The sequence below is a fragment of the Lissotriton vulgaris genome, chromosome 9 (genome assembly GCF_964263255.1).
Source record: "Lissotriton vulgaris chromosome 9, aLisVul1.2, whole genome shotgun sequence".
Taxonomy (NCBI): domain Eukaryota; kingdom Metazoa; phylum Chordata; class Amphibia; order Caudata; family Salamandridae; genus Lissotriton; species Lissotriton vulgaris.
In genome coordinates, this window is record NC_141697.1 from 937932621 (window position 1) to 937959237 (window position 26617).

The 26617-nt window shown below is 51.4% G+C and overlaps 1 protein-coding gene across 1 annotated transcript in view; it reads left to right on the forward strand.

Moving 5' to 3' along the window:
• AMT (aminomethyltransferase) overlaps positions 1-26617 on the forward strand; it is a 214919-nt gene that overhangs the window by 141639 nt on the left and 46663 nt on the right. The window contains exons 4-5 of the mRNA XM_086938787.1: positions 18835-18966; positions 20125-20203. Coding sequence (XP_086794913.1) covers positions 18835-18966; positions 20125-20203 — 211 coding nt within the window. The remainder of the gene's footprint in view (positions 1-18834; positions 18967-20124; positions 20204-26617) is intronic.

Consider the following 26617-nt stretch of genomic DNA (forward strand, 5'->3'; position numbering starts at 1 on the left):
CATGCCCCCGTCAAAGCGGGGGGATACGGCAGTGTGCCAGGGACAGTCTGGACCTCCCCTCGCCCCATGAAAACCGGGTGAGGGCTCTGTCTAATTCTCGGAACCAGCTACCAGGGAGGTGGATGGTGATATTCAGTTAAATGTCGAGGAAGCGGGGGAAGGATCATCATTTTAAAGAGCGCACTCCTGCCCAAGGGGTTAAGGGGGAGGGTCTGCCGTTTCTTGAGGGTAATCCATACACCAAGGTATTTGAATGATTGCCTCCTGAGAGGGATATTCGCCTGCCAGTCAAAGCACGCCCGAAAAGGATGTAAGGGGACCAGGGTTGACTTTGCCGGGTTAAATCTCAGCCCAGAAACCCGCTCGAAAGCAGCCAGCACCTCCAGGCATCTGGGGCCAAAACATTCCTGGTCCACCAGAAAAAGCAGGACGTCATCCGCGTAGAGGGCTATCTTATCGGTCTGACTATGATCCCAGGGACAGCCCCGGATGAGAGGATCCTGACGGATGAGTGCCGCCAGGGGCTCCATCACCTACGCGAATAGGAGCGGCGAGAGCAGACACCCCTGACTGGTGCCCCTGCGGATTGGGAACGCCTCAGAAAGCTCGCCGTTAATGAAGACACAAGCCCTGGGGTTACTATAGAGGACTTTAATTAAGCGGCGGAAGGGAGGACCGAACCCCATCCGTTCTAACACTCCTTCTAGGTAGCTCCAATCCACCGTATCAAAGGCTTTTTCAAAATCGATGAATAGGAGCGCCAGATACGGGGTCAGGTGATGACGATGAGCCATAGCCAGATGGAGACGGCGAATGAAATGACGGGTGCCCCTGGTGGGCATGAACCCACACTGATCAGGATGAACTAGGTCTTGCAGGAGTGGGCGAAGCCGCTGGGCTATCTTAATCTCCATATTTATCAATGAGATCGGGCGGTAGTCCGCACAATCCAAGGATGGCGATTGCGTCTTTGGGATGACTACGATAGTGGCCATATCAGTTTCGGGCGGGAAGGGCCCCTCCTCCACCACATAGTTAAATAGCTCCACTAGGTGAGGAACCAAATCATTGTGGAAAGCCGCGTAGTATTCTTGGGGGTAGCCGTCAGGCCCGGGCGTCTTGCCTGGGTGTAACGCTGAGATTGCCCCGTGTTTTTCCTCTGGGGTGAAGGGGTGGTCAAAGATATCAGCGGATTCCTGGGGGAGACACGGCAGCTGAGTACCAGCCTCTTCCAACAGGTCTCCTAGGGGAGTACACAGAGGACGAGCGTCATATAAGGACACGTAGAAGTCGGCGAAGGTTTGCGCGATGGCAGCGGATGTTACCTGGTGGGTTCCGGGGTCCGTTCGGATCGCAGGAACAATGCGGTTAACTTTGGAGTGGGACACTAGATTGTGGAGGAGTTTGCCATTTTATCGCCCCACCCATAAATACGTGCCACTGAAGAGCGCCAGAGCATTTTTGCGGATTCCAACGAGATCCGACGAATCTCTTTGCGGCCACCGCAAGTTGTCAAGAGGAATCGTCGCTGCCGGTGGTCAGTTGGAGTCTTTCCAACAGTGCGGCCTGAGCTTCCAGCTGAACCAGCTTTGCGGCCTGCTCCACACGTTTCGCGTGGACCAGCCCTCTGGCCACTCCCCGAACAACCGCCTTGCCAGCCTCCCACAACGTCCCTGGCGAGGGAACAGAGCCTGCATTAGTGGAGAAGTAGTGACACAGCTCCTGCCCAAGGGACTCCACCAGAGTCCTGTAGGAACCATGCGTTAAGCCACCAAGTCGCCCGTGGGCAGACAGTGGACGTTCCGATGCGAAGGGAGACAGGGGAGTGATCCGAGATCCCCCTGGGCAATATCACAGCCTCAGACACCAGTTGTCAATCCGTTGCAGGCATCAGGATTAGATCTATATGGGGGTGGGTATGGTGGGCAGCTGAGGTGTGGGTATAATGTTCTTTGCGGGGATTCCATACCCTCCAGACATCACAAAGGCCCAAGGTCGATGACCACCCAGACAGACTCTTTGCAGAGGCAAGACGGCAAGACGACGGGGGACCCGTCGCATCACGTAAAGGCTGCAGGACGGCGTTAAAGTCCCCCCCACAACAGTTAGGCCCTGCAGAAGGGAGGCGATCACCAGCGTGAGGCGCCGGACGGTGGAGGCCAGAAGCGCAGGGGAAACGTAAGTGCACAGAAGGTTCAGAGGGTGTCCCTTAATCATCCCCGACATAGCCACATATGTGCCCTGCGCGTCAGTCTCGGCTCTAGCCAAGGTAAAGGGAAGCCCCTTCCTGAGTAGAATGGCCACCCCACAGGAGCCCTGTGCAAAACCAGAGTGCCAGACCCTGTCAAACCCGTAGCGGGCTAGGAAATTGCATTGTGAGCCCAAGAGGTGCATTTCCTGGAGAAACAGAATGTCAGGCGTGTGGCGGTGGGCAGTGCGGAGCACAGCCGTGCGCTTGATTTGGTCGAGGAGGCCATTAACATTCCAGGAGAGGATGTGGAGAGACCTAATGAGGGTTTAGGACATCTAGAGGGGTGACGTGTGGAAGAGCAGATGGTTGTGCAGGGCCATTGTCAACCCCAGGGAAGCCCCCCCATCCCGGGCCCGGGGCCCCGAAGAGAAGGCGTGTGGTGCAATGATCTGCCTGTCGTCAGCGGGAGCATCAAGGAATGCATCGCTACCAATGGGTACGAAACAGAGCGGCCCGTAGGCGGCTAAAAACTACAAACTGTCGGGAGACAACGGCCTGATCCCCCCCCGACCCCAACTCCCCCTACCCTACACTTCTGAAGTGGAAGCATCTGTCGCCCTGAATCAACCCCAACCAATAAACTACCTCACAATGAGGTGACTGCTAATCTAAAACAGTTAGCTAACAATCAATTAGGAACATGGCTGAGCTGGCCTCCTTCCATGTATTCGGATGAAATGCTAACAGCTGAAACATGAGTTACTAAGTGTGAAGCCGGTAATATGCAGCAGACCCAGAACTACTATGAAGCTCCGGACCTCGACTGGCCCCTCATTAGAGCCAGGTCGGCCCCAGCTCGTGGGGTCAGGAGCAGTCCCGTTGTAGAAAGTCTCGAAGGGCGAATTGCAAATCGCTCAACGCCTTGCGCCGCTCAGACTCCATCCTCCCCGCTTGAGCCCCGGATCACAGGGCTGCCAGACAGCCCTGTGCCCTTTGCAGAGTTGTACTGGGACCGGGGACACTGGCCATATCGATCAGGGAAGTAGCCAGGTTGGAAGAGGCGGATCCCCGATGCGGAGAATGGGCCGGAGAGCGCCGGGACTGCGAAGCTGGGGAGCGGGAATCCCCTCCCCGACGGTTGCCCCTCCCCCGAGACCCGGTCCGGCGCCGTTGGGACTTGGGGGCGTCCAGATTCGGCTGCGTTGGGACCTTCCGGACAGGTGAACAGGCCACCCCATGCAGGAGGGGCATCTCCTCCGTCAGCCCGGTCCATGCCGCCTGTGGGGTGTCAAAAAAGGTCTTTTCTTGGAAGATCACCTTAAGCCGGTCCGGGAAGAGGAGACCGTAGCGGAGACCCATCGCCCTGACCTTTTGTTTAACTTCGTCGTAGGCTCGGCGTTGAGTCTGGAGCTCACTGGAGTAGTCCGGAAAGACCATGATACTGAAGTTCCGAATCTGCAGCGGCCTCAGTTCCCTGGCCGCTCCCAGAATAGCGTCCCTGTCCCAAAAGTTGAAGATTCTGAGGATAATAGGGCGAGCAGGAGCTCTGGGTGGAGGTTTGGGAGCGAGAGAACTTTGGGCTTGCTCCACCGCAAACCAGGGGCAAAGTTTCTCTTTGAGCGTCCCGGAGCGGACCCAGGTCTCGATGAAAGTGTTGGTATGCCCCTTTTCCACTCCCTCCGGAAATCCCAGGAGGCGCAGGTTTACGTTGCGCCCTATTTTCGGCGTCTTCGGCCCTGTGATGTAGCTCCGAGGCCTGTGTCTGGAGACAGGCCACCTGGGTTTTGAGGGTATCCACATTGTCCTCCACCGTGGAGATACGGGATTCCGCCTCCATGATGCGCGCCGTGGCATTATGCAGATTCTGGCGAATTAGGGCCACGTCCACCTGCACCTCCCCGATCTTGCCCTCCACCGAGGCCTGCGATGAACTTATCGCCTGTAAAATGGTGGAGAGTTCTCCACCGGAGGCCCCCGGCACTGCCAGGGCCCCTCCATCCGGGTCCCGGCCAGAGGTAGCGAATGAGTCCATTGTGGTTTGGGTCGGAGGAACGGGGGCCTGAGTGTTGCGGGTCCTGCCTATGCTCTCGAAGAGGTCAATCCGATGCGCCCAGAGGAAGGGGGGGAGGGCAGGCAGACGCTGCAGCGTGCCCCCGCCACCCGGTGTAGTGGCCGATCCCGCCCCACTAACCATCCACCGATTCCAAGGAGAGGAGGCCTCCCCCACGCTCCCACCCCCCCCGGACCTGACCCGCAGGGGGGCGCCACCGCCACGCCCCGGCGGAGCACCTCTCCTGTCCACCTCACCTCCAAGTCACTCCCGGGGCAGCTTCAGTAGGGCAGCAGGCCACACCAGACAGCTCCGACTGGGAGCACCCCAGAGGCCGGAGGGCGGTCGGACCGTGGGACCCCAGAAGCAGGCCATGCAGCAGAGAGGGCCCCCAACGTCCGATGGGCCCGGTGAAGCAATTGGGGGGGGTCAATAGACGCCAGGTGGGCAATCACTCGTTACTCCCAGGCTCTGCGGTGCAGGAAATGGCAGGTGAGCAGCCAGGTCTCTGAGGGCAAGCAGCAGGCCCTGGGCGTCCATCACTGTCCAGAGGAGAGGGGCGTCTGCCGCACCAAGGAAGGTGAAGGGCCTCACCAGAGCCCAGCAGTCAGTCACAGTGGCATTCTTCCGGGCAGCACCGGCAACCCCACGACACCAAAGCCACACCAACAACCCCCAGACAGGCAGGGGTGGAGGGGGAGGAGGAGGGGGGGACCCGGGCGCGCCACCCAATAAGATGGCCGACTCACCCCCCTTCGCCGGGCCACGGCGCAGCCTCCGACAATCCAAACCAGGAGGTAATGTAGACCCCAGCAGCAGCGCCTCCGAGGCGGCCAGCAACTCTCTGGGCCCCCCGGGCGGGGCACCCAGCAGCCCACAGCATCTCACAGGGCCGGGGACGGCCAGATGTACCGCGCCAGCCCGCCGACGGAGGCCCGTGGAATCAGCGGCACCGATCAAAGGGGGAGGGCCAACTCCCGACTTGAGGCAGGCAGCGAGGGAGGGCCGATCCAGGCCGGGGCAGACAAGCACACCTCCTCAGGGCCCCAACGGTCCGGGAGCCGGCCCAGGAGCCGGAGGCCTCACTCCGCCGAGGACCCGCTGCGACTGCGTCTCAGGCCGGCGTCCCAGGCCAGCGTGGATCCTCCGTCACCCAGGGTTCTAGACAAAGGCCGGAGGGGAGCCCAACCCCCCGGCAGCAGCAACCGAGATCGGAGGCCCTTACTCACCGGGCCAGCATTGCTGGCGGGGGTCCGGGCCGCGTCCTCCTCCGGAGGCCCCATTCCGCGCCGAGCCACAGGCAACGCCCGCAGCGCAGTCGGGCCGCGTCCGTCCCCCGGCGTCCCTCAGGTCTCCTCCGCAGGAGCAGGCAGCCCGCCACAGTGCCGGGCCCCGGACGCCACTGAGCTCACAGTCACAGGATATGCACCTGGAGTGAGGGCACACAGCACACCGGGTCAGCCGGACAAAGGCCTCAGGCCCCGAAACGAGGACGCGAGGGGGCCGCCATCTTGGATGTGCAAGGCCTCAGGAGGGAGAGCTGGACCAGGCAGCCCCACAAAGGAACTGGAGCAAGGCAGGTGGGCTAGGGAGCCGCAGCGGCCGTTTACAGGGATCGATGGCAGCTGTATTTGGGCAGATGCAAGGCGGATGACGGAGGGGGTCCGGAGCACTCTTAGAGTGCGACCGCCATCTTGACCCCTCAAGCCAATATTTTTGTTTTTAAAAGCAGCTCTGATTCTGAACCCCAAACTGCTTTTCTTTTTCTTTTTCTTTTTTTAAAAAGAATTCTATTTTGGAATACAGTAACAGTGTTTGTGGTCTGCTTTCCCATACAGGCAACCATGCCTTTCAATATTGCCAATCCCCGCTCGTGACTTGAGCTACCTAATGAATATGAACAAGACAGATAGTTAGCCCTACTCCAAGAGAGACACCTCACGGCGAGGGAGGGTTTGGTGCTGAGGACACGCTGGCGAGGCCTGGCCTTCTACACCACATACTCTGCATATGCTTTAGGGGTGAAGATTTGGGTCAGAGTGTGGGTCCCATTTCAACACAAAGACACTTTGATAGACACAGAAGGCTGCTACACAGTGGTGTGAGGCTGCAGCGTTTGTGTTCGCAGTGGATGTAGAGATTGCTTTTGATATCCTTGAATGATAATTCCTTTATGAGGTGCTAGGCAGGGTGGGCCTAGGTGGAGGCTTTTTAGCATCAACAAAACTATTGTATGCGAACCGGATGGCCAGGGTGCATATAGGGAGGACTATCTCCCTGGGTTGAAGGTGGAGAGGAGCACACGACAGGGATGCCCCTTGTCTCCCCTGCTTTTTAGGTCTCGCCGAGATCTTTTGTTACTGACTCTGCTTCCCAGGAGACAGCACCTGGCTGCGCGCATCTCGCCAAAGGCGATCGGAGCAGGCCACGCGCTCGCCGTGGCTGTCTCCTGGGAAGCACAAACATACACAGGCACACCTCCCCCTGCACGCATGCGCACACACATACACAAGCGCACATACACGCACGGAGAGACGTCCCCCCCCCCCCCCCCCAGCCCCCGCCGTCGCACACACAGACACACACATACACGCACACATACAGGCATCCCCCCCTTCCCTGCTCACCGGCACTCCGGACTTGTGCAGCCTCCGACCGCGGGGCTCTCCCTCGGGCATGGGAGCCCCGCGTCACCACTGCTCCTCCAGGCACTCCGTGGGCGCGGGCTTCACAAAACGGAAGTCCCGCCCCACGATAGGTTTCGTTTTGCGCGCGCACTTCCACTGCCCAGAAACTGGAGCACGTTACGTGACCCGCGAGTATTGAATGCTTCAGATCAGGCACCGAGGGGTCTCTGTCTCTAAGGCCTCTATGGTCAAGCCACAATGGCGTCCAACGGCTTCCCGGACCTAAAGGCCGAGGTCACCTGCTGCATCTGCCTGGACTTTTTCCGCGACCCCGTGTCCGTGGACTGCGGGCACAACTTCTGCCGCTCCTGCGTGGAGGTCTGCGAGCAGGGCCCCGAGATTAGACTGGTACTGTCCGGTACGGAGTACTGGCACTTATGGGAATAGGCCTGGTACGCTTTCTGATTAAAAATGCATCGGAGCGGAGAAGCTCGCCATTTAACTGCGTCCATTAACTGAGGCGGAGTAACGCGTTATTATGTCTCGCAGCCTTTCCATATTCTCCTGAGAACGCAGACTAATAAATACCGACCCACACGGGACAAGCCTAGCTAATGGACTACGTGCTGCGTCGCCAGTGCCTCAAATGTTACCGAAGCTCGGCCTCGAACCCCGAGGCGGCTTTACACCTACAGAAATGTCCTGTCTCGTACTGTAGTACAGTGCATACAGTACATTGAGATCGCGACGTGTAGAATAAGGCAGAGATTACGTGTAACTCTATATCAAAGAAAAGGCGTTTTTCGAAATCTCTCTGTGTGAAGTGTAGGACGAGCCGTCTGGCAAAATTTAGTGAACTGACCCCGGGGCCCCTGTGTGGAAACGACGACGACTCCTCCTGAGGTGACTGACACACTGCTGTTGTTGAGCCCGCCTCCTTTAAAATGTGTGACAGTAAAGCTGGTTCGGGTAGGTGGGGGAGCAAGGGGGGCTGCAGCGTGTCCCGCGTTGGCTTTTGGAAATAGTTTACGAAATCTGTTGAGTGCCCGTCAGCAGGGCTTTTTGTCCAGTGTGAGGAATGCAGCGTCGTAAAGAAGCCCCCTCACGCAAGACTGTCTTTAATTAGAAGAGTCAGCCGAGTGCAGCGCTAACAGCCAGGCTCAGAACGCATCCCTCTGCTGGATGAAACCATTTTGAAATGTCCCTCACCTAGCAGCACGGCCTTACTTACCTTTATGACACATACAGGCCTGTTTATGAGTGGATGTTAATTCAAACGAGGGGCTGTCCGCGTAAATCAGATTCCTGTGGCTTCATTTTAATGCAACTTCTAGTCCATTGATTAATTAGGCCTTTCACTCATTAGCAATTACATAACATTTTGAGACATGTATTGCTTTAAGCAGATAGCAATAGATTGTGAGCCATTTATTGCAGTAAGTACTTTTAGCAATGCCATTACATTTTGGGACATTTATTGCTTTAAGTACTTCCTGATCGCAAGCTAATATTTAAGAATTGTGATCAAACAATCGGACAAAGCATAGGAAGAAACTAAAAATCCTATAATGAATGTGTATAATGCCTGGATTACTTATTAGTAATATAAGTTACATGGACTCATTCTCTTCCTTGTCACAGCCTGCCATGCTTCTGAATGCTGCACGCCTTGTAGGTTTTTGGTTTTAGCTTTCGGTTTCTCATTTTCACTCGTGCGTGTGCGGTGAGCCCCCTTTATAGCATGCATGCAATATGTTCCTGAGCCTGCCCTGCCACCGACACACTCCTCACCCCACTGTCCTCCTAAGCAACGCACTGCGCCCCCCACCTCTCAGAGTTATCAGCTGCACTCGGCAAGTAGTAGATGTCAGCAAAATTGTCCATGGAGTTGGATAAGGCTTTTGGTTTTTATACCAGTAGCACTGGATCTGTGTGGTTATTCCACAATGAGACTCGTGTATGTCATAACCTCATCGGGAGCTACCAGGCCAGTCGCAATCATTCATTCCAGCGCCGGCACTTAGTTTATGGTGAACTTGTGGTCAGAGCCTTTGAGGGTTAGTGCACATATGCTTGAGGTATTTCCACATGTTAATTGAGTCCCAGGTAATGATTGTTTCAGGGTCCGCCGTGTTTTTTTTGGATAGCTGGGATTTTAAGTACTAAGGAGTCAGTGCTCCAAAGTTGCCGGGAGCTACCACAAGGTTTCGATTTCTTGGCAAGATAGTGTGATTGACCGGAGTGAGTTCTCGAGAAGGGCAGGAGGGGCGCATTCCCGAATGCCAGAATGACTAATGTCCCCTCACTACCCTTCTCAGCCCCTCGTGATTGGATGCATAGTGATTCTCAAAAGATGCCATGCCGAATTCTAGGCCTGCGTGCTGTATTTCGTACCAGTGTGGTGCTGGGCCACAGCTGATGACAGGCATCCACTCATGTGACACATTGTTTGCTCTCGGGTTACTTGGCACCATGGCCTGTGGCATCACTGATTAATTTCGGTGGGGCCCTCTGTAAGGTAGGCCTCGACTGCACATCAGGAGTGCATGGCCCCTGGGCCCTATGCATTCAATCAGCATTGCAGCCTTCCGATTTCAGTGCAAATTCGAGCATATGAGCCGTGCAGTGCTCTAGGTCTGTGAGGGTGTCTGTTAGCAACAGCTAACCACTCACAAACAATGTTTATATACCAATTGTAAATTTAAAAAAAAGTTATGCAAAGCATTGTCATTTACAATGCCAGTAACTCAAACTTTAATGCTGCGAGACCTATTGCATTGCAAATGCTTGTTGCACTGGCCATGGAGCCTTTGGCACGCTGCGCGAGAGTGGGACAAGATTACCAGGGACTGACTGCGGGATTCACAACATTGCATCACCCTGTATGCGGGTGTTCTCCTGATATTTCTCCATGATACGGGAGAGGATTTGAGAGGAGTGCTGGAACGCTTTGGTTTGCTCTAGGGTCTGTGAGTTACTTGACAGAAATCCTGACTCTTTCCCACGGCACCCAATAGGCCTCCCCCAGATGAGCTGGACTTCATCCAGTGGGAGCCCAGATGCCTACCGTGCCTAGGGGTAAAAATATATCATGGAACCTCTGATCTCATGGAAGGCAATGTGGGTAGAGAAGTATGCTCCCTCCGCTCCTCCATGGAGTTTTGGAAATCGTTGCCATTATCAGAAGTGGGCACGGTGGTTCTCCTGAAAATGGATTGCGTTGCCATGATTACTATATTACTTTGGCACACTTCCAGTGCGAATCCCCCGCACGGTGTTCCGAGATCTAGACTTCCAGATGGTATTGTTCACACAGCAACTGGAGGGCTTAAAAGTGTACTACATCAAGGCGCAGCTCAACTGATTGACCCAATGAATGAAGGCCAGAAGGAACCCTGACAGGGCCCTGAACCCATTCACACCCACGTACTCTGTTCTTACGAAAGTATAATCACGTATAAGATGGTGACCCACAGGGGACACCGGAGAGATCAGAGTTATAACCCGGTGCTGGATTAGATATTTGCAACAAACTTGGAACAGAATCCCATATTCTCCTGCCTTACCCCTCGTCCTGCTCAGACACTTGCCACGCGATGGAAGCTGGGCAGGCCTGGATGCCTGGGTGGCAGTGGAGACGACTAAGGTGGGGAATCTCTTTCGAGACTCTAAATTACTCTGCTTTGACGTATTTCGTGTCGAATTTGATCTACCCCAAAGTCATTTCCTCCTACACAGGGCACTCCCCTCAGTGTTCAGGAAACATTGGAGTACTGGTTCCAGAGAACAACGGGCGCTAAGTGCTGCCGATATATGCTTTTTCGGCAGACATGAAAGCAGTCTCATGCCTTTACAAAGCGATACGTCATGATCTCCAACGGCAAATGGAGCAACTGCGATTGCACAGGGGAGAGGACCTGGGGTCCCTGATTCCTGAGGCGGACTGGGATACCATAGTGAGAGGACTCTGAAAGTTTCGAGAAATGCGCGTTTTACATTAATTAACTACTATATCCTGAATAGGGCTTAACTTACCACTGTGAGAATTAGAAGATATTTCCAGTCGGAGGCAGCAGCTTGCCCCCGATGTGGGGAAAGGACAATTGAATATCCTACATATGTTCTGGGAGTGCCCTGTTCTGGGCACCTTTTGGGAGGAGGTCCTAAATATAGTGTAAAATATTACAGAGAGGGACATTCCTCACACTCCGAGTCATTGCCTATTGGGATGGTTCCTGCACACAGCTAAAACCAAAGTGACAGGGAAATTCCAGGATCTTGAATATGCCCTGGCCAAACGGGAAATCACAAAGAACTGGAACTCAACGGGAGGACCGAGAGTCATGCCATGGAGGAGAGAACTACAAAAATGAGCAAGTTGTGAAGGGAAAGTACTTCTGAAGGAAGCCCGGCGCTGCATTGGCACACTAGACATAGCCAGGGCCTGCAAAGGGCTAGTCGATGAATTAATAGCAATTAACCTGGATGCTGCAATGGCAGTGCCCTCACGTCCTTCATCGCCTGAACACGGCGGAGATAGAATGGGCTGAGTCGTATAGTTAGCACCCCCTCCTTGATTTTACCCCCCTCATATAGTCTACACCCACCACTCAGCAGCGACCCCAAAAGGGTATGTGCATATCACGTAAGCTGACATGCAGAAGCTGGAATCGACTTAAAGGGTTTGGAGGGGAGTTGGAAATGTTCACAAGGTTGAACGAAATGGGGATGACCATGACATTTCAATGCTTTTTCTTGATGAAATGCAGTGAATGTATCATGATTATGAAATATGTATGCAAAACCCCAAATAAATCTGGTTAAAAAAGAAATAGGCAGATAGTTCTGCGTCTCTTTATTCCGTGAACCAACCTATTACTACATAGGTCGGTTCGCAAAAAAGAAAAATAGTGGTCACAAAAAAGTCGGAACGCAATTTTTGACCACTTTTTTGACTACTTTTATAGGATTTTTGGCCTTATGTGTACTCAAACTTTTGATGCTTTCACTAAAAACAGGTATACATTATTTTAAGTTCACAACTGAATGCTAATCTAAGCAAAGCCCCCCAGTACTGCATACTGGCATGTCTCCTGATAGGATTATTATACGTATACATTCTGATAAGTGTAGTTATCTGAAAGAAACAGGTTAGTATTAGATTTCTTACCTTAGAATATCCCCAGGCGTCAGACTGGATTCGGAAAACTTTTGCGTAGCAGTACCCTTGCACGTCGGTAGGCGTCGTCTGCGGCTCCACGTCCGTCGTCGGCATCGTTGGCGCCGGGATGACGTCGCCAGAGTACTTAGACGCCGCCCTTGCGCGCTGACGTCAGTTCTTCTTTTTTCCGCGCCAGCAAGTGCCAATCCGGAAAAAGTTGTACCCTTAGTCGATTTTTTTGATCCCTTTTGATCATCTTTCGAAGTCTCTCGACTCCGATGGTGCCGGTAGGGATGCCCGGGTTCAAGCCCTGCGTCGATTGTAACCGACTGATGTCGGTTACCGACCCCCATCGCCGGTGCCTTCACTGTCTGGGCCCCAACCACGACGACAAGTCCTGCTCCGAATGCCGGGCCCTGACGTCCAAAGCTAAACGGGAGCGGTCCCGTAAGCGGTTTGAGCTCCGGCAGTCAGCCCCGCGCCGCTCGAGGTCCCGGTCCAGAAGGAGGTCGAGGGACCGGTCGCGGGGCCGGAGTCGCCACAGTTCCGGGAGTCATCATCAGTCTTCGGGCTCGAAGTCCTCAGGTAAGAGGCACAAGAAGTCGAAGAGGCGACATCGCTCTTCTGACTCCCCCCGACGCTCGCGCGACGCGGCCGGGGGTTTGGGCGACACCGCCCCCGCGGCTCCGCCGGAGCCACAGGTGTCACGGCCTGCTGCATACCCACTGGTCCCTGGGCAGAACGCGACGCCGGAGGAGATCGAGGCCTTTCTCATGGCCATGAGGTCGGTCACTCCTCCGTCGGGTTCTGCGGTGCCTTCAGGCCAAGCAGCCCGGACTGGGTCCCCAAGCGGGCCGGGTGCTTCGGCCCGGTGCTGTCGGCGACTTCGGTCCCGACGCCGCAGGGCCCCGCCGGATCCGGCTCCGGATCCGGGTCGTTGCCGGTCGACCTCGCCGGCGCCGGCCCCCAGGGTGTTGCCCCAGGTGCCATCCCAGGACGACGCCATCCCCGGTCCTACCCTCGATTCGGGTCCGGCGCCGTATTCGACGCCGCTAGGAGATTTCTACTTCTGCGACCCGGCCCCTTCCTTTGACCCTGAGTATCGGGAGATGGGTGGCGAGGAGGATTGGGAGGGGTCCGAGGACCCTCTGGCACGTGAGTGTCAGTCTTCTCAGGACTGGGCAGGTGAGCTAGGGGAGGACACTTCGCCCAACACTGGTTTTGTCTCCCCTCATACCGTGGCTACAGAGGAGGGGGCTGCCCATATTGTGGTGCTGATGCGGGCTGCCAAGGCCTTGGGCCTTTAGCTCCCCGTCGCAGCCGTGAGGACTAAGCTCCTCACTGAGGTCCTTAAACCGCAGGCAAGCTCGGCTGAGCCTCTGCTGCCGTTTACTAAGGCCTTGTCAGAGGTTCTTCTGGGCACTTGGTCCAAGCCCGCTACAGGTCTGCCTGTAGATAGGAACGTGGCCAGGCGCCAGCGCCCGGCTCCGGGCGACCCTTTCTTCCTGTCCACCCACCCCACCCCTGAGAGCACGGTCATCCAGGCCTCTAACTCCCAGACCGCATTCCCGACGGCTCCCCCCGATCGAGAATCCAAGAGGTACGAATAGTATGGAAAAGATGTTCTCCTCACTTAGTTTGGGGTTGCGGTCAGTCAACACCGTGTGCCTCTTGGGCCGTTACACCCACTCTCTGTGGGACACGGTCGCGGGCGTGCTGCCACAATGTCTGGAGGGGGTCCGGACTAAACTCACCCAAGCCCTTGTGGAGGGTCGAGATGCCCATCCGGTGTGGGCTGGATACCACAGACTCGCTGGGCAGGGCGATGGCAACGACGGTGGCGATTTGTCGCCACGCCTGGCTGAGGTCCGCCAACTTTTCGGCTGATGTCCAAAACACCCTTATGGACATGTTGTTTGATGGCCGTCGCCTCTTTGGCGACAAGGCAGACAGTGCACTTGAGCGCTTTAAGGACTCCAGGGCTATGGCCAAGTCCTTGGGCCTCTCGGGCCCGCGCCAGCAAACTGTTGCCTTTCGCTCCTTTCGTGGCCAAAGAAGGGGCGCCCCCACACGTCCTGCCAGCCACGGCCCGCAGACTAACATCCAGCGCAGTGGCTGACATGGTAACCGCCGTTGTGGCGGTAGGGGACAACGGCGAGGTCAGTCCACACCTACCCCTGCAGCATCAGCCTCGAAACCCTCCTAGTCCGAGCTTTCAGGCCTATGTGACACCAGTGGGGGGCAGGGTTCGCCATCACCTCCTCCACTGGTGCACCGTCACATCAAACAGGTGGGTGCTGCAAATCGTCCGAAGGGGCTACTCCCTCCCCTTCGAGGCGACCCCTCCAGCCATGCCACCGCAGTACCACCGTGTATCGGGGGATCACTTGAGTCTTCTGCAAGAGGAGGTTATGTCCCTCTTGGCCAAGGGGGCCATCGAGCACGTTCCTGGGCCAGAAGTAGGGTGTGGTTGTTACTCCCACTACTTTCTGGTTCCCAAGAAGGGCAAAGGGGGCCTACGCCCTATCTTGGACCTGAGGAACGTCAACGGCTTCCTCCGGAAGGAGAAGTTCAAGATGCTGACTTTGGCTTAGGTCTTAGCTGCCCTGTACCCGGGAGGCTGGATGGTAGCATTGGACTTGCAGGATGCTTACTTTCACATCCCCGTCCTGCCGGCCCACTGGCGTTACCTGTGGTTCGCGGTAGACCACTAGCACTTTCAGTTTACCATGCTCTCCTTCGGCCTTACCAGCGCCCCACGGGTGTTCACGAAAGTGATAGCGGTGGTCGCAGCTCATCTGCGCAGGTTAGGGGTTTCAGTCTTCCCCTACCTCGACGACTGGTTGTTGAAGGCGGGCTCGCCCCAGACAGTCATCAGCCACCTCCAGACTACGGCCGACCTCCTGCACCTGCTGGGGTTCTCTATCAATGTGCCGAAGTCACACCTGTGTTCCTCTCAGAAGCTCCTCTTCATCGGAGCGGTTCTAGACTCAGCGCAGTTTCAAGTTTATCCTCCCGAACAGCGGGTTTGGGATATTCAGGCTCTAATTCCGATCTTTCAGCCGTTATCCCGAGTCTCGGTCAGAATGACGCTGCGGCTTCTGGGGCGGATGACCTCCTGCATCCTTCTGGTGCATCACGCCCGGTGGCAGATGCAGGCTCTGCAGTGGGACCTGAAGTTTCAGTGGGCCCAGCATCAGGGCAACTTGTCCGACCATGTCTTGATCTCGGAGGGCACAGCAAGACAGTTCAAGTGGTGGCTCACGGACCGCGATTGAGTCAGCGGCAGATCCCTCTCCCTACCCCCAACCGGAGCACGTAGTTGTGACGGACGTGTCCCTCCAGGGCTGGGGGGGCCACATGGGAGAGGCGGAGATCAGAGGCCTCTGGTCTCCAGCGGAGTCCCGGCTCCACATCAACATTCTGGAGCTGCGGGCGATCCGGGTTGCACTGAAGGCATTCCTCCCCTCTGTCCGGGGGAGTGTAGTGCAGGTGTTCATGGACAACACCACCGCCATGTGGTACTCAAAAAAACAGGGTGGGGTGGGGTCGTGGACCCTATGCCAGGAGGCTCTACGCCTCTGGCAGTCGCTGGAACATCAGGACGTGACCCTGGTGGTTAAACACCTGGCAGGTTCCCTGAACGCCAGGGCGGACGAACTCAGCCGTCGGTGCATGATGGATCTCGAATGGCATCTGAACTCGGACGTGGCGCAAGGCCTCTTTCAGCAGTGGGGTGAGCCTTGGTTAGATCTATTCGCCACAGAAGAGAACACGCAATGTCATCAGTTCTGCGCGTTAGAATTTCCAAGGCGGCACTCGCTCGGAGACGCTTTTCGTCGCGAGTGGAGCTGCTGTCTGTTGTACGCCTTTCCACCTATACCACTTCTGCCCAGAGTGCTGAAGAAGATCAGACGCGACCGGGCCCAAGTTATCCTTGTGGCTCCGGACCGGGCGCGAAGATACTGGTATCCCGAGCTACTCAGTATGTCTGTCGATCCCCCGATTAGTCTGCCTCTTCAGGAGGACCTTCTGTCGCAGCAGCAGGGGACGGTCCTCCACCCGAACCTGTCCAGTCTCCACTTACATGCGTGGAGATTGAGCAGCAGCAGTTGAGTCCATTTGACTTGCCTCCTGAAGTTTGTAATGTGACTCTGGCAGCCAGGCGTCCCTCCACAAAATCGGTATACGCCTGCAGGTGGAACAAATTTGGGCATGGATCACAGCAAAGGCTGTGGATCCTCTTTCTGCCCCTCTTTCAGAGGTTCTCCTCTTTCTTCTCTCTCTTGCCCAGCAGGGCTCTGCACTGGGCACTATCAAGGGCTACCTCTCTGCTCTTTCTGCCTTCTTACGGCTCCCAGGTCAGCCCTCTTTGTTCAAGTCCCCAGTTGTAAATAGGTTTTTGAAGGGCATCACTCATATTTTTCCTCCTGTTCCTTTTGTGATGCCTCACTGGGACTTGAACCTTGTTCTGACCTATCTTATGTGCGCTCCTTTCGAGCCACTTCATAACTGTCCTCTTTGTCTCCTTACTCTGAAGACTGCATTCCTGGTTGCCATTACCTCTGCCAGGAGAGTAATTGAGCTCCAGGCTCTTTCCTCTAAACCTCCCTTCCTTTCTGTTCATCCGGATAAAGTTGTGTTGCGGACGCGACCCTCTTTCCTGCCCAAGGTAGTCACAGCCTTCCACATCGGGCAGTCCATCACCTTGCCCACCTTCTTTCCGCCTCCACATCCCTCGAAAGAGGAAGAGAGGCTCCACCGTCTGGACCCAAAACGTGCGCTCTCATTCTTCTTGGATCGCACACGCCAGTTCCGGGTGGATGACCAACTCTTTGTTGGTTACGTGGGCGCTAAGAAAGGTGGGGCGGTGCACAAGCGCACCACCTCTCGGTGAGTTGTGTTGTGCATCAAGGTATGCTACTCTTTGGCTAAAAAGGAGCCTCCTGTTGGGCTGAGGGCCTATTCCACTCGGGCCACGGCGGCTACTACTGCCCTAGGTCGGGGAGTCCCCTTGCAGGACATCTGTCAGGCAGCTATGTGGGCCTCGCTGCACACGTTTGCAAGACACTACTGCCTGGACAGCCAAGTCTGGAGAGATGGCTTTTTCGGCCGTTCCGTTCTCCAGGACTTTCTGGTGTGATCATTGGTTCGCAGACCCACCACCGGGGTTGGTATTGCTGGGGTATCTATTCTAAGGTAAGGAATCTAATACTAACCTGTTTCTTTCAGATGCACAAGTTACTTACCTTCGGTAATCCATAAATATTGTATAGTGATCATTTTTTATAACCTTTGATGGTTTTGCTTATTATTACCATTTTCACCTTAAATTTATGTATCCCCATCATCAAACCATGACTAATAATAGCGTTCTCTTCACGGGCGCATAGCATTATTTGACATGTGTAAGGATGTTTCTTGGGTTTTGTTGGTTTTCACCTCTGATGCCACCATTCTTGCTAAAGTCCTGATGAGTGACACCTTCGGAACTTTAAAAAGAAATGAATTCTAATAACTTAATGTGAAAAATACTGAGCTTTGTTTATCATGTGGTTAAGTCAGACAGACTTTTTCTTTTTACGCAACTTCTTTGTCGTCCTGCCCTCTGGTTCGTTTCGTGGGCACATCTGGCAACCAACTCACTGGTAGAGACACGTAAGATTAAGTTGATGAAAAAGATCCCATAGATGCCGGTGATGTGTGGCAGCTAAGTTCCTCTGGTGATGCCCAGTTTGGAGCATTTTGTTCTCATGTCTCCAGCTACTGAAGTAGATATTAAAAAGGATGGACAGGAGCTGCAACACAAAGCTCAAGGATACAAAATTAGACACATGTTAATTATCTTTTTAAAGCTAAGCAAGTATCTCAACATAGCCGCTCAGGTGAACGTAGACCGCTCTTCCTGTTTCCACATGCTAAGCATCCTTAAAAAAATCTTCAGATAGATTCACAAGAGCACGAGACGCGCTGTCAGTCAAGCCCTAATCTCCAGCAGACTAGACTACAGCTATGTCGCCATCCCCAACTACCTTCTCCACCATCTTTAGACCATCCAGAACGCTGCTCCCAGACCAGTCTTGGAACTCCCCCGATGTACCCACCTCACGCCTCACCAAAGGGATCTACACTGGCTGCTGATAAACAAATGAGCCAATTGAAACTCCTCACACATGCATACATGGCACAACATTGGACCAGCATACCTCAACTACCACCTCCTCTTCAACCAGCCCACCAGACACCCTCCCTCTCTCCCTCTCACACACCCTGCATCCATAGAAGCGGAACAAGAGGGCTACCCTTCTCATTCCTTGCACCCAAAAAAATGTAACGACCTCCTGCTACACCCCAAATCGACCTCCTCGCTTCCGGAATTCCACAGGAAGCTGAAAATCAGGCCCTTTAGCTAAGACCTTGTAAACGACCCTCACACCTGCTCCCGTGCCTGGATACCGCACGGGTGATTAGTTGCACTTTACAAATACTTATAACATCTTCGCTGTAAATATCTACGTGCTATCTGCACACTGGTAGGGCTTTATATCAGAATGGAGGCAACCAGAAATTCAGGAATGTGAGAAAGCAGCATTTAATTGCAGTAGATCTACTTCTCTAAAATGCAGAAAGGAAATGATATGGAAGAGAGATGAGGGGATTTTGATGACCTTTACTTATTCACATAACGCTATATTCTACCTTTTTACTGTTAGCGATCAGAGGGACATGGGTTGGGAGGATGATCTTTGTAGGTTTGTACGTTTCAGTCTTTTATACTGTTTTGTCATGCTTTCCATGGTTGCAGGGTACTCTCTCTCTTTTCACCAATGATAAAGGAGGGATCATCGATGACCTTATTGTCACCAACACCTCAGAGAGTCATCTGTATGTGGTGTCGAATGCAGGATGTGCAGGAAAGGACTTTGCCCTGATGCAGGTATGGGAATACCAGCTCTCTCCCGCATTACTGCTGTTTACAACTTCTGCTCTGCAAGATTAGGCTCTATTAAAATGCATCCAAACCCGTTCATAGTTCTTTCTTTTCAGTGTAGTGTGTCTTGTTACAAGATGTGGTGATTCCTAGCCTAACCATTAGCCCACCATGCTTGCTTGCATATGTTTTCTGATGTCTGCTGGGTCTGGTGACTTTCCTCGCACCTAATATGACAGTCATCACTCAATTAGGAATAGCCAGTGGTAGCTGTTCGTAACCTTGGTTTGCCCTTTGATACCCTTGGCCATCTCCTTGAAACCTATGGACTCGAAGATCATGAAACCAGAACAGAATGTAAACAGGGGTCTAACAGCCTGATTCATCAAGCTGAATTGCACTCGCTAAGGGCCAGATTCTGAGAATCTGGCCCTTAGCGAGTGCGATTTTTGCATTTGGGATTCATCATCCCAAATGCAAAAATCGGTAATAGCGATTTCGCTATTTTGCGATGAATGACATTTAAGGAATCTCTATTTGAGATTCCTTAAATGCAATTCATCATCCATTTTAAAATTGCCAATTCGCAATTTCGGCCCGCTATTTACCGCAAGGTGAAACTTCGTGGTAAATAGCGAAAACTTGCGTGTTGCACACACACATGTCCTTTGACATGTGTGAACGCAACACCTGTTTAAATTTGCATTTAAGGGGTGCTACAGGGTGTCCTTTGGACACCTCTGGCACCCTTTAAATCCCTATCTTATTTGCGATTAGCAAATTGCTAATCGCAAATAAGGAATATGTAGGAATCACATTTTTTTTGCGATTCCTACATGAATCCCGTTTTGCGAGCCTGTAATAGCGATTCCTTATGAATCGCTATTAAAGACTCGCAAAACGGGTCTTTCATGAATCAGGCTGTAAGAGCCAAGTTTACTTTCTCTAATTTCCACTCCCGGAGGCTGTATAATGTCATTGGGGTTCAAAGAGTGTGTGAAGTCACTTTCGCTCCGTCTTGACTTCTGGTGAATCAACACGTGGCCTCCATCCTTTCCCTTGTGGCTTAAGTTCAGATGTGTGGAATTTTACAAATTTGGAATCTCGGCATCCTGTCCTTGCACTAATCAATTGTCCTCTTCCTTTCACCTTTTTATAATCTAGAAAAAGGTCAAAGAGTTCAAAACTGCAGGACAAGACGTGGACCTGGAGGGTATGGATAATGCTCTCCTAGCACTGCAAGGTAACAGAAGCAGATTGTCTATATTGTGCCCCGCATTCACACAGTCTAATAACGTGCTGTCTGTTTGCACCATGTTACAGATTCCAGACTGAATACCTATACAGGCTTTGCATTTTAGCATTTGAAGAACACGCAACGAAAAAACTTGTCCTGGTTGCAAGTTAACTTGTTAAATATGATAGTGACCAGGAACTAAAGAACTTGCATTCAAATTCTTTTAGGTGGGGTTCTTGGATGGGATTTTAGCAGGAAACATTTCAAAAAAACAAAATGGAAACTTAATTTTAATTTTTTATTTATGACTATAGACAAGCCCTACAAATTAAAATAATTCAAAGTACAGCTCAAACACGTTCAAGGCACACAGACTACCTAACCGTATTCTTGCTCCCAATATTAAGAGGGTCATTTAGATGCCTGACATGAGCCATAAACTGGGGGAGGTCCTAAATCTGCCACACTCTCATTTCCCCTCCCCCAATTGATGGCGGGGTCCTTGATTTCTTTCATGCTGTGAAGCATTGGCTGGCTTCTCCTTCTGAACTGAACAGCTTAACCTTCAGCTATCGCGTTGCTGTCCTTTTGAAAGTTGATTGTTCCTGATGCAGCCTGCAGGTCCTGGGGAGCATAAATTATCAATGCTTGTGGGGTGTTGGGTTGTTTCTGTGAATCAAAACCAATGTCGAGCTGGCCATCGCGACATGGCACCTTTCCTGACATTGCATCTAGAGCCAAAGAGATCTACCAGAGCCTCTAATAAGAGTTGCCGTGTTTGGCCCATCTTGCAATACCTCCTCCATGACATCTTTATAACGTATGAATTAATGTCACTGAGACCAGATCATGTATAGGAACCTATCCATAACTGATCTGCCTACGCTTGCATGACCCTATTAAGTAGACCTCTGGGTGTATTTAACCTACATTCATACTGTTCAGGGTTGCTGAATACAAATACCAATATTCGCAAATAATTTTCAAAGAAAAATGATAGACCCATGTTCAGCTAGGTATCTGGACAACCCAAAACGAATGGAGATTTTGTATATATATATATATATATACATATATATATATATATATATATATATATATATATATATATATATATATATATATATATATATATATATATATATATATATATATATATACATACATCGAACAAGTGCAACCTCCCAGGCTCCGACCACAGCGACCCAGGAAATCACGCGGATCCAGTAATTATAAAGCACAGATTTTTATTCAAAAGCTGAACCAAGCAATCTGACGCGTTTCGGGCATCCGCCCTTGCTCACAGACAATCAGAGTTGGAAATGCTTGCGTTTTAAATAGTAACTGCTGAACAGTGAAAAAGTGCATTTTTTTCTTTTTTTTCGTCATACACCTCGTGGTAATAGAAAGCGAGGACAAACTACTAGCAATGCATGGCATAGTCTGTTTTCCAAACATTTTGAAATGACAACAGTTCGAAAAATTCTTTAACTGGTTTGAATCCACATTTTGAATTGACAATAATAAAAACCCGTGATATAAAAGTTGAACATGTACGAAAACTTTTTTAACAGCTTAAAATGCAAATACCAAAAAGTTGTATATAGCAGATATATATACAAGGCCCACGCCTACATTCAATATTGATTGTGCAAAATTGCAGAAAAAAGTGCAAAGTGCATCATTTAAAAAGAATTGTTGATATTATAACAGATGCATTAAAAAACCAGCAGATATACTATTGGTATTGTGCAAAATAAGCTTGGATGTAAACAATGTAGTGTTGCATCTATATCTATCAAAGTGCAAAACAGTGCAATGTGTAAACATACGACTGTAGCAGCATAATTATGAGGCATGGGCTATTTGGTATAAAGATCAAGGGTATATCATTGTCATAAATAAAACTGTTGCGAAAACATATTAATCAGGAAATACAGAAAAAAACATTTTGTCTATGTCCTCAAATAATAAGTGTACCCAAAAATTAATGCAAATACATCAATAATGAACCACCGTGAACTAATATGTACAAATGATACGTGCAACAACCCAACAAGGAGACATAGTATTAATCACGTGGGGGAGGGCGGCAGCCAAACGAACCCTACCACCCAAAGCAATGCAGAACGAAGTGGACAAAGCAAGGCTTGATTTACAAAAACACATGTAGATCCTCCGTGTTAAGAACATTGGGAGATCTACTATCTAGCTCAAGAATGAAATGAGATTCCATTCTTCTCAGCATCCTGACCCTATCTCCGCCTCTTCTGGGTTTATCTATGGCAGAGATAACAAAATAAGATAGGCACTCCAGATTGTTGTTATGTATTGCCTTGAAGTGCCTAGCTACAGGATAGGCTGGATCGTTATTGACGATGGCGCGTAGATGCTGGAGGATCCTAACGTGTACCGGTTGTCGTGTGCTGCCGACATACCTAAGTGCACATGTGCAAGTTAAAACATAAATGGCAAATTCAGTTTTGCAGTTATATTGGCCCCTGATCTGAATTGGGTCTGGACTGAACGGCGTGTAGTATTGCCTAGTACTTTTGCCAAATTTGCAAGCCCTGCAAGAGGTGCAGCGTATAAAACCTGATCTTGTTTTCATCCATTCCTGCTTTTTTCTAAGTTCAGGAAATTCATGGCAAATGTGAGACCTGAGTGAGGGACCTTTCCTAAAGGTGACAATAGGAGCTTCTGCCAGTTGGGGTTTTAGTACAGGATCTGTAGCAAGGACTGGCCATCTTTTAGACAAAATGGATTTTATTTGCCTGGCCTGTCTGCTGTATGGCGTAAGGAACCTGGGGTTAGTAGTGTCGTCATCTGAAGTGCAAGATGTATTAGCACTGTTGTTAGTCTCAAGCAGAGAAGCACGAGACCTGGTCTTGGCTTTTTCCATTGCTGTTTTAATCACTGATTCACGATAACCCCTGGCACGAAACCTAGTCAGAGCTTCATTGGTGCAAGATTCCAAGTCAGAGTCTGTACTACAGATTCTCTTAATTCTTAAGAGTTCACCTAGAGGAATATTATCTACCACATGGCACGGATGTGCACTGCTAGCGTGCAGGATACTGTTGCCCGCAGTACTTTTCCGATGTAGTTTAGTAGTAAGTTGGCCATTGCGGATAAGGATTTTAACATCCAAGAATTCAGCCTCACAATCACTGATGGAACTAGTGAATTTCAGGTTTTCATTATTAACATTGATAGAATCAATGAACAGTTGTGCACTGTTCCTGTCACCCTGCCATAACAAAAAAACGTCATCAATATAACGAAGCCAAAGCAAAACATGATCAGAAAAGACTTGGGCGTGTTGCCGCCTGAGGACCTGCTCCTCCCACCAACCCACGTGCAAGCACGCGTAGCTGGGAGAGAAGCAGGCCCCCATCGCGACCCCACGCTTCTGCAGATATAAATCACTCCCAAAAAGAAAGAAATTGTTATTGAGACACCATGATGTAAGCTCAATCAATACTTTGTTGTGCTGGTAACAATTAATGGGCCTTTTTCCAAGGAAAAAATCAAGTGCTTTAATCCCACATCTATGCTCTATGCTCATGTAGAGCGATTCTATGTCCAAAGTAATCATGAGCATTCCATCATTCCACTGGGTGTTTTGAATTTTAGCCAGAAAATCGCCTGTGTCTCTTACATACGTTGGTAAATCCTGGACCAGACTTTGTAGGAAATAGTCGATGTATTCTGTGACGTGTTCAGCCACTCCTGCAATGGCCGAAATGATTGGTCGGCCGGGCACTGGTCTCGATAATTTGTGTATCTTAGGGAGTAAATAAAGTTTGGGCAAAACCGGAAACTCGACATGGAGGAACTCAAATTCTTGTGAGGAAATCATGCCTTCCCTTTTATATTTAAAAAGCAGTTTTTTAAGTGATTCCTTGGAAGATTCAAAGTGTCTCATGTTGGTAATGGAATAGCAAGTACCATCACTAAGCTGTCGCTTTGCTTCCTTGATATATTCCTCCTGGGGCCAGATGACCACATTGCCCCCCTTGTCTGCCGTGGTTACTATGATATTGTTGTCATTACTTAATTTTTTAACCAAAGCATGATAGTCTGTTTCCTGTTTGCTTCTATATCGCTTTTTATGCTTTATCTGATGATGCAATTGTTTAAGGTCTTCGACTACCACGTCCTGAAATACATCAATGGAGTCTCTGGGCATGGTAGGATTAAATTTGGACGTTTGTTTAAAAGGACTGATGTTAGCTCCAATTTGGGGAATGTCAGCTGCCCTCAGCTCATCCTGTGTGGATGCAAGATCGTTGGTGAGTGCGTCATTGCCCAAAAGATTCAATACTGTGAGTGCTGTTCGAGTGTCACTGGCCGGAAGCATGGGCACATTTGAAAGAGCATTGGTGGTGGCTCCAATTCCCTGTGGAGTCTTGTTGTTCAGACCTTCCTTAATTTCAAAGAATTTCTTGAGCTTCCATTTTCTTATATACATGTAGACATCTATGCGAGTCTTAGCATAGTTGAAGTCAGTAGCTGGACAATATGAAAGACCAAGGCTTAAGAGTTGTTGTTCAGCCATGGTAAGGTCAACGGAAGATAGATTTACTACAGTGTTGTCACTCACTTGTTTTTGCGCCAATATTGCCGCTTTGGTTTTTTGGGCGCTTTTGTGCTTTTTCCGGCGCTGGCCCCGTCTTCTGTTGTTCCTGGCACGTTTTGCTGCTGCTGCTGCCCCTTTGTCTGCTGTTTGTTCCGGGGCCTTAGTGACTGCAGTCTTTCGTTGGATAAAAAATCCACTTCTTCCCCTAAATCCAGGATGACCGAACTTGCTTCCCAAGTGCCACTGGCATCATCATCCGAGGTAGGGGCACTTGTTAGTGACTCATTGTCGCTGTGTACTTGATTTGTTCTGGCTGTTGTGGGACCCAGAGCTGGCCCTGAGGTAGATGTTTGTCCATCAGGTTTGCCCTGTTTGGCCAGCTGTGTTTGTTGCGCAAATTTGGAGCGCTTCACATTATCGAATTTGCGCGCGAAAGTAAATATTCTTCCCTGTGCATATATATATATATATATATATATATATATATATATATATATATATACACATATATACACACACACACAGACCCTCTCGCAGAAAGAAGGACTCAGAGGCCTGAAGGGGTTTTCAGAGAAGCCAGCTCGCTTTATTTCATCTTTAGGCAGTGGCAGCGGGTGAATGCATTTCGGCGTAGTCAGCCTTCTTCAGCGCCCAGCACTTATCACACCTAATAGTCCACCTGTTAAAAAATCTTCCCAGCAAACGCTGCTCCTCCCCCTAATGGTGTCGCCACACCCAAAGTAGTTCAGTGTCAATGAGTAAACTACAGCTCCCAGAAGGCACTTTCCCCGTCCAGCCTGGGCGGGTGGTGTGGAGGAGTGAGGCAGAACGGTAGGTCCGCGCTGGTGCAGGTAGGCTGTGTGTTATTCCATCCAGACGAACAGCCACGGCCGACTTCCTTGGTCCCCTTACACTGCAACAACCAGCCTCATGGAACAACAGACAGGGCAGGTGCTGTCAATGCGGACTTGGCTCCAAGCAGGTAAAATACCTTAATCTCCCCAAATTGTTCCGTGGTGACTGGCGGTCTTGAGGAAATGTTGATCCCTCGACGCCTAACAGCTGCAAGCAGTCTGGTGCCAGTATTTTTTCCTCGACCATTTGGTGTTGCAGAGCCTTCTGTTCTGCGTCCCTGGCAGGCGCAGCAATTACTTGTGGAAACAGACCCTCTCGCAGAAAGAAGGACTCAGAGGCCTGAAGGGGTTTTCAGAGAAGCCATCTCGCTTTATTTCATCTTTAGGCAGTGGCAGCGGGCGAATGCATTTCGGCGTAGTCAGCCTTCTTCAGCGCCCAGCACTGAGCGCACCTAATAGTCCACCTGTTAAAAAATCTTCCCAGCAAACGCTGCTCCTCCCTCTAATGGTGTCGCCACACCCAAAGTAGTTCAGTGTCAATGAGTAAACTACAGCTCACAGAAGGCACTGTACCGTCCAGCCTGGGCGGGTGGTGTGGAGGAGTGAGGCAGAACGGTAGGTCCGCGCTGGTGCAGGTAGGCTGTGTGTTATTCCATCCAAAGGAACAGCCACGGCCGACTTCCTTGGTCCCCTTACACTGCAACAACCAGCCTCATGGAACAACAGACAGGGCAGGTGCTGTCAATGCGGACTTGGCTCCAAGCAGGTAAAATACCTTAATCTCCCCAAATTGTTCCGTGGTGACTGGCGGTCTTGAGGAAATGTCGATCCCTCGACGCCTAACAGCTGCAAGCAGTCTGGTGCCAGTATTTTTTTCTCGACCATTTGGTGTTGCAGAGCCTTCTGTTCTGCGTCCCTGGCAGGCGCAGCAATTACTTGTGGAAACAGACCCTCTCGCAGAAAGGACTCAGAGGCCTGAAGGGG